Genomic DNA, 9029 nt, shown 5'->3' with positions numbered 1-9029 from the left:
CAAATTTCGAAAACATCTCATTGTGTAAATTTTATTATCAGCGATTAATTCAGGCATATCCTGGTATGATCATACAAAGGCATCTTTGAACTCTAGAGGTAACTCAACAAGGTCTTGCTTCGTCTCTGTGGTTAGGTCAATTCTAGTCTTCACCAAGCTCACAATTTCTAATGATTCCTTGAGAGGTAGGATCTTTTTATTCTCTTATTCTACCATCCTCAACAGGTTCAGAGATAGGCTACAATCTATGTCATCTTCAAAGTCGTGAGATCCCTCTAAACACATGTCTTGCTCAAAAGGAGACTCTAAGTCTGTAGCAGTGTCATTCATGTCGTTGATATTCAGGCATGAGCCTATTTCACAAAAGACTTCTTATTGCCTCTAGGCTAAAAGCAACAAGTGTGTTCTAAATATTACTCTAAGTAAGCTCTAAATACTACAGGGATTTCTTCCACAGTCCTATTGCTTAGAGAACTCCCAGCAGATATCTATCAAGGCCACTTCTTCAAATAACAGATGTGAACATTCCCCAACTTCTTCATGAATTGTAGTCACTCCATTATCAATCATGATTGGGTAGCGGATCCCCTGCTACGTTTGTTCCTGACGGGTCGCCAAATTTTACGATTCCTATCTTAATAAATCTCTCAACTAACTTCTTGAACGTAGTACAATTTTTAATCGAGTGTCCAGTAATTCCCGCATGATAATCGCATTGGGCATTCGTGTCGTACCATTTAGGATATGGAGGTTGTATGGGTTTTAGATAAAAGGGAGATACCATATGTGCGTCATATAAGTTCTGGTACAGCTCTCTATATGTCATTGAGATTGGTGTAAATTGGGGTTTTTCTACATTTAGCCTTGGATTGGATTCCTGTTTCAAAGAACCTTGCTGATTAGCGGTTACTGCTCTGGCTTGCCCCACCGTGATTGATTTAGAATGGTCCTTGTTAAACGTGCTCGTATTGTTTATCTCGTGCTCCTTCTTCCTCGATGTCGGTTTCTTAAAGTTTTCCCCCACATCTATTTTACCACTTCTTACTGCATTTTCAATCATTTCCCCAGTCATCACTATATCTGGAAAGCTTTTTGTGGCGCTTCCCAACATATGGGTGATGAACGGGGCCTTTAGAGTATTGATAAAAAGCATTGTGGTTTCTTTTTTCAAAAGAGGCGGCTGGACTTGCGTTGCCACTTCTTGCCATCTCTGGGAGTACTGCCTGAAGCTTTCATTTTGTTTCTTTTCCATGTTTTGTAGGGTGATCCTATCGGGCGTCATGTCCGATATGTGACTGTATTGTTTCATGAAGGCCTGTGCTAAATCTTTCCATGAACTAATTTGAGTACGACTCAACTGGTTGTACCATTTGGCAGCAGCTCCTATCAGACTGTCCTGGAAACAGTGAATTAACAATTGATTATTGTCAATAAACTCTGTCATCCTCCGACAGAACATGGTGATATGGGCTTCAGGACAGCTAGTCCCGTTGTATTTCTCGAATTCGGGCATTTTAAACTTATGCGGGAGAACTAAGTTAGGGACCAAACTCAAGTCTTTAGCATCGATCTTGCAACGGTAATCGGCATTTTCCATTGCTCTGAACTTTTCTTCTAACCACTTACACCTATCTTCAAGTTGTTTCGGTAAATCTACTTTTGCCTTTTCTGCTTCCGCCACATTGTTCAGATCAGGAACGACAAGGTTAGCCGGATTATCTCCTGGGTTAGAACCCGAGCTTATCTGAAAATTTATTGGTGTCAATGTATCAACCTGGCATTGAGGTCTAATGTGAACATGCGCTCCTTGTTGACACATATCCGGTTGTGCCTGAGTGCTCGTTGAGGCAAAACCTGGAGGATAAACAGGGTCCTCCTGATCAACTCCCGAATTGATGGCAGGGCCTTTTCCTTTATCAGTCAATAATTGTATCAATTGGCTCATCATGGCTCTTTGGGATTCCAGCACATCCAATTGTTCTTGCATATTATCTTGCATTTTTTCTACATTTGTTCCAATCGTTCTATCCGTTGATCCATTGCTTTTGTTTTCTTTCTTGTGCCGTAAGGATGTTCCAGGATAACTGAAATAATTTTATTTAATTAGGGTCCTTTAATGGTTGTTAATGCATATAATGTGATGCAATGCATGAAATGTATGCCTAAAGAGACGTTGATTCTGATTCAATTACATTTAGAAAACTTTTCTAGAAAGCAAATTCCTTTACATAAAGCGGATACATGTACGACCTCACCCTTATATTCCAAGAAACAACATCGATCTTTTTCTTCATCTGCATATTTGAGGTAATCTCGCCAATAGAGGTCATTGCTAGCTTCTTTTCTTGATCTTGGTCGCGATCTATCACCTGCCCATCTTCATAAAGCTCGTCAGCTTCTTTAAGGGTGTTGGAACGTCGAAGGCCCTCAGACAATCGCTTTGAATCCACAGGCCCCGGAGCAAGGTCACGAACTCCTCCATCGCCATCCTTGTGTTTCTCAGAATATATTCGGGAAATCGTATTATTTTCCACTTTATCAAGGAATTCGTATTCCATGACAAGCTTTCTAATTTAGTAATCGGACTTGAATCAATATCTCTTTCCTAAGATGCAAATGCAATGCAATCATAATCAAAACACAACAAGAGGGGTTAGTACAAAAATAGAAGCAAACAAGGAAAATAGAAAGTACCTAATCAGGTAACCACTAGGGATTTGGAATGGCTCTACCTAGGTTAAGTTCCTAAGTCCACTATATGAGGGTTGGTTCTAAAGTCAAGGTACCCGAACCAGTAGATTCCTCGATCTTCACCCATTATAGGCTCATACAGACCGAGTTCGGTTCAAGGGAATACATTTCCCTATGGCTGCACCAAGATGAAAATCTCACAAAGACATAGGTACGGATGTATCCCGAAAGTGATCCACTATCCTGCACGGAGGTGAAAACCTCACGAAGGACTAGCTTCTCACTCCCACTTAAAAATGTGTGACCAACGGTCATGCAATGCAATGCAATGCAATGTAGAAAGATATAAAAATTTAAAATACAAAACATGATGAAAACTATAACTCAAAACAAATGAAATGCAATGAGAGGATCGTATATTTAAATCACATTTTCAACTTTCGACAAAAAGACAAGAAATAATCAACTCGTGGCTTGACTCTCTTATTTAAAGTCCCCAGTGGAGTCGCCAAGCTGTTGGCACCATTTTTTTGGATGGAAAACGGGGTCGACTTGGGTTTTTTAAAATGAAAACGAAAATGGGAGTCGCCACCAATCCTTTTTGATAAGGTGTGATCGGGTCACCTTGAAAACTGGTTATTTTTAATAAATGATTTGATTTTATTAAAACAACAAGTTTGGCCCACGAAATTCAGAAAAATGAGTTCGGGAGTCGGTTACGCACGAGGAAGGATTAGCACCCTCGATACGCCCAAAATTGGTACCTAGTTGATTACTTAATGTCTTAGTGTCGAAAAATTGAAAACTTTAATGAAATTTAAAATACGATCCTAAAAAAAAACTCGGATGATATGGATTGAAATTCAAGAGGATATTTGGCTATTCGGTTAAATGAGAAAAATCGACACCCAGCACCTTAGGGCACGTTTTCTCAAATTTTCAAACGCAAATCATTGCCTTATTTTAAAATCTTTAAAAGGATATTAAGCCATTTGGTTGAACGAGAAAAATCGACACCCAGCACCTTAGGGCATGTTTTCTCGAATTTCCAAACGCAAAATATTGCCTTATTTTAAAATCTTTAAAAGGATATTAAGTCATTTGGTTGAACGAGAAAAATCGACACCCAGCACCTTAGGGCATGTTTTCTCGAATTTCCAAATGCAAAATATTGCCTTATTTTAAAATCTTTAAAAGGATATTAAGCCATTTGGTTGAACGAGAAAAATCTACACACAGCACCTTAGGGCATGTTTTCTCAAATTTCCAAACGCAAAATATTGCCTTATTTAAAAATTTTTAAAAAAATGATATTAAGCAATTTGGTTGAACGAGAAAAATCGACACCCAGCACCTTAGGGCACGTTTTCTCGAATTTCCAAACGCTAAATATTGCCTCAATTAGAAATATTTTCCCTTTTTTTTCTTTGAAATATGATATTTATATGCATGATGGAATAATAAACATGATAATGTGAATAAAAAATGAACAAAAAGCGAATGATAAAATAATCAATCATGCATATAACATAACAAATAAATAAATAAATAAACTAAAGCATAAAATGGGCATAAAAATAAATGCATAAATGAACATAAAAATAAAGGAAGATATATCAAAATTATAAAATATGAAAAATATATATGTACATATAAGGGAAAATATATGTATGTATATACATAAAATTATGTAAATGTGAAAAATATATATAAAAATTATAAGATATAAAATATAAGTATTTACATATATATGTATATAGATTATAAAATACAAAGATATATAAAATATAAGTATATACGTTATAAAAACGAGTGTATGTACGTAAATTTCTAAAAAACATGAAAAATATATGTATATGTGCATTATAAAATATATATATAAGTAAATATGTACATATATACGTATATAACTATCATAAAATATAAAAAGTATGTATATAAGTATATATATATATATAAATATAAAAGATATACTCCTATATATATAAAAGCAATAATAATAATAATAATAATAATAGGACTAAATCAAAACGGAAACGAAATCTCGGGGCTGAAATCAAAAATAAAATAGAGTAAGGGATTAAAATGTGAGGCGCGCGAAAAGCGGGGGGACCGAGATGGTAAATAGACCATAGCCCCAAAACGCAGCGCTGCGGTAGACCAAAATGCAACAAAGACAAAACGTTGTGGCTAAATTAAAATAAAAGAAAATAGCGAAATAGGACCAAATTGCAATGCGCTACAAAAACAGGGGGACTGTGCGTGCAAATATGCCCTTTTAGAAAACACGCGGATCCTTCCCCTGGGTCGGGTCCCGCGCAGGTCAGAGACTAAAACGACGCCGTTTTTGGTCTCTGAACCCTAAGCTTAAACGGCGTCGCTTTATAGGGTTATTTAAACCCCAAATTTCTTAAAAATTCATTTCTGCTACAGTTTTTAAAAAAATCAAAACTCTTCCATTTTTTTTAAAACCTTTCCCCTCCTCCGGCCATGGTTTCCGGCCAAGGGCCATCGTCGGCCCTGCCGTGGGCGGTGGTCGGCGCCCTTAAAAAATCAGTTTTTTATGGCCTCCTTTAAGTCCGAATCTAACGACGGGAAGGAGATCACCGACGCCGGGCTCGGAAGGTGACTAGGTACTCTCCTTCTCCCTTCTCTTTTTATTTTTATTTTCGCAGATAAAAAAACAAAATAACTAAAAAGGATCTAAAACAAAAAGAACAAAAAGTGAAATATCACCTTTGAAACCTTGTTTTTTATTTCTTTGAAAGTTTTTGTACAAAAATAGAAAAAAGGCCCCAAAAAATACATTCTTTTCGGCTTTTATAGTCGAATCCTACTTCTATTCTTGTTGCCACTATTTCTTGCTTGTTTATCTTTTTGCAGGTAACGGCACAAATGGGGGGTGACCGACGTGACGTTGGCGACGGCGGCGTGACGTTGGCGGCGGTGGCAGAGAGCCAGAAGGTCAAAGGGGCGGCGCCTAGGTGCGGCGCTAGGGTTTCTTTTCTGAAACCCTAGCTTGATTTTTTGGGGGAAATTGGGCCTAGGTTAACTTGGGCTTCGGGTTTGGGCTGATGAGTAAGGTCTAGGTGGTTTTGGGTATTGGGTTAGTGTTGGGTTTGGTTATTGGGTAATGGGCCTCGGGTAAAATTTGGGCTGTACAATATATATATTCATAAATACCAAATGAAAGAAAATGTGAAGTTGAAGTAGGAAGGGTTATATTAAGTAAAAAATATATAAATATATAATGAAATTATAGATTGATTTTAGCAGCGTTAAATGTGTTCTACTCCAAAAACCCATTAGCCATACAAAATTTTGTAGGCCATACCATGACGTGGTCTGCTTACTAGATTTGTTTAATTTGAATACACCATATCCATATACGTATGTAGTCATTTTCTACAATAGAAATAAATTTTATATAACCAAAAATTTGGGTGTGTATTTCTACCTATCATGTTGAAATTAGACATACCCCAGTTTTCAATATAAATTAGTTTGACACAAAACATGGTTTAAAGACAAGATTACCCACCCTCCATTTCTTTTCATTTTATGGATTCCTCTTTTATTCCATCCAATTCCAAACCAATTTATATTAATATCTTATACACCTCCATCCATCTATACTCGAAGGGTTAACCGAATGGAAAGATTTGAGTAAAAATATAAATCCAAGAAAATGGACTTGAATAATAAAAAATGAACCGAATCTCAAGTAGGATTTTTAACCCCCAAACCCGACTTGAATCACATATCTGTATTTTCTTTCTTTTTTTCCCTCTATTTAACCGAATCTATAGAAATTAAAAGCGTTTTGAAAGGTGAGACAGTCAAGTTAAAAATTTTATTTGATGGTGGTGTTTAGTTAATTAGCAAGTAGCATAATAGTAGTATTATGTATGTTTAGTAGAAATCATATAGCTTTTGGTTGGGTGTTTTTTTATACAAAAAAGAGATTAACTTTGACCAATATAAAATGAGATTATACTACATCAAGAAGATTATCGTGAAGGGATTGAAAGATTTCATCTAGGGGTTGCATGAATATTGTGACGAACCTGGAAACCTTAATCCTGGTGAGACTTTATGAAATTTGCACTAGCAAATTGCCTGTTGTAGTATGAGTGAGTTATTTGGGTTTTTTTAAGTATAATTTTTTAATGTATTTTTAATTTGTTGAGAAACATTTATTTTAATGTTTTGAATGCATTTGATGTATTTTTAAAAAAATTATTTTTATATAAAAAAATCTAAAAATATTAATACAGGTGGGTCGGGTTAGGTTGGAGTTTATCATTTTTAATCTAGGTCAAGCTTGGGTAGAAACTTAGGTCAATTTTTTAAGCCAAGTCTATCCCGAGCCTAAAATTATGCATACACTTATATTAATTCAATATGAAAATAAATGTGTATATAATTAAATTAAATAAAAATTTTATGTATAAAATCACACAAAATTAAAATTTATATATAACATTTAAAAAAATTCAACTTTGTAATATGTAAAAAAAGTGATTATAATCAGTGGGGTTTGTTATGGATTTAAGATATTATAGTGTAACTAAAACTTGATAAGAGTATTTTTTTAATCGTGTGATGTAAAATTAAACAAATCTTTTATTTTAGGAATTGGTTGTAAGACAAGGAGAATCATAACCGTCAAATGTTTATCGCGTTCTGGAACCTTTTTTGTCGGTGGGATTTCGCTAACGTCACAAGGCCGATCACGTGGCACCCTCTCATTGATTCACTCCCGTCCTGGCTGGTTTTTTGGGGCATGCAGCATAGGTCCCACCACATGTAATGAAACTTAACTCAAGCTAACCACGAGTCATGACCATTTTGATCCTTCGCCGACACTGTCAAGTTGGCACATGTTCCTTCGATCTGACGGTGGTCATTTACCCAACCCTAAACAATTACATTGATTGGTTGAAGATAATTACATAAACTTTGAGATATAATTCTTTAAATGAATATCAGATCTGGTATGTGAATTAATCTGTGCCTAAACGAAGATAATGAAAGACAAAAAAGATGGTTGATAATATTCTATGCTTGCAAAATGGTCAATGGTGTGTGCATTTGAGGAAGAGATGCTAATAGCACATGACCTGTTTCCTTATGCTTCTTTACTCAATCCCAAAATTTGCATTTCATTTTTTCATTCCCCAAGTGTTTGCACGTTTTTGTTTGCTTTAACGTCAAGCACTTGTTTCCATCCTCTATAAACTATTGCTTCCCATCATTTCCTTAATGCTTTTGGGAAGCTCAAAACTCTACTCTACTTTTGGACCTAAGAATCATAGACCATCCTCTCAACACACTATCTTCTTCTTCTAACTTAATCATTCATACTCACTTTTATTTTTAAAACTTTGATTTAAATAAAATAGACTTAATGATAAATTTAATCATATATTTTTGTCAAAATGGCACTAATTATATTTTTAACCTTTTTTGCCATCAATTTTGTTCTTTTTTTCAATATGCTTTTCTCACAAATTTAATGAATAAATTCAATGTTTCAATCTTTCTTTTCTTTAAAAAGTTTCAATCTTTCATACGTTTGTTTATTGATAAGTTTTTCTTCCGAATTAATTTTTTTAAAATAATTACATTTATTTTTTAAAACCAAGAGTTATCTTTTAATTGAATGTATTATTTATTTATTTTATTATTTTCCATATGTAACTATCTTATTGGGTTATTTAAGTAATAAATTACATCTCATTAAAAATATTCTACATCATCCCCATTAATTTTTAACAAGATTTTCATTAAATCATTAGAAAATACAACTTGAAAAAAGAATAAAAGTTGATGGTAAAAAGACTAAAAATACAATTAGAGTCATTTTGACAAAACATACAAACATTAGTAGCCAAATCATCATTAACCCAATAAAATATAAAGCATATACTAAATTGATTTTTCAATTTCAAAATATTATATTTGAGTTTTTGAATAATTTAAATCTATGAATGAAATTGAACTAATATTTAAAATTCAAATGAAGTATTAGGCTAAAAAAAGGAAGAAGAAATGATGATATCCCTAAAATTGTAAGCTTACCATCCGCCATTTCCTTTGGAATCACCAACACATCTATTTTTATTACTTGTAGTTAAGATTTAGATTTATAAGTTAAAAGATTTAAGATTTTTAGAATTTAGGAGTGATTTGAGTTTAGTATCAACATATTTATTTCTATAATGGGAATTGACCAAATCTACAGCTAGTGGTTCCATTGTAATTTAATGAAAACCCTAAACCCACAATGCATTACTTTTTCTCTGGTTGAGCTTAACTTTTAAGTGACAGCCACA

The 9029-nt window shown here is 34.3% G+C and overlaps 1 protein-coding gene across 1 annotated transcript; it reads right to left on the bottom strand.

The window, feature by feature from the left end:
- Positions 1-562: 562 nt before the first annotated feature.
- Positions 563-1999, bottom strand: LOC105781592 (uncharacterized). Its single transcript, XM_012606117.2, has one exon. It carries the CDS (start codon positions 1997-1999, stop codon positions 563-565), a length of 1437 nt encoding a protein of 478 aa, XP_012461571.2.
- Between the last annotated feature and the right edge of the window lie 7030 nt (positions 2000-9029).

Source organism: Gossypium raimondii, chromosome 13 (genome assembly GCF_025698545.1).
Source record: "Gossypium raimondii isolate GPD5lz chromosome 13, ASM2569854v1, whole genome shotgun sequence".
NCBI lineage: Eukaryota > Viridiplantae > Streptophyta > Magnoliopsida > Malvales > Malvaceae > Gossypium > Gossypium raimondii.
This window is presented reverse-complemented; position numbering and strand designations above follow the sequence as displayed.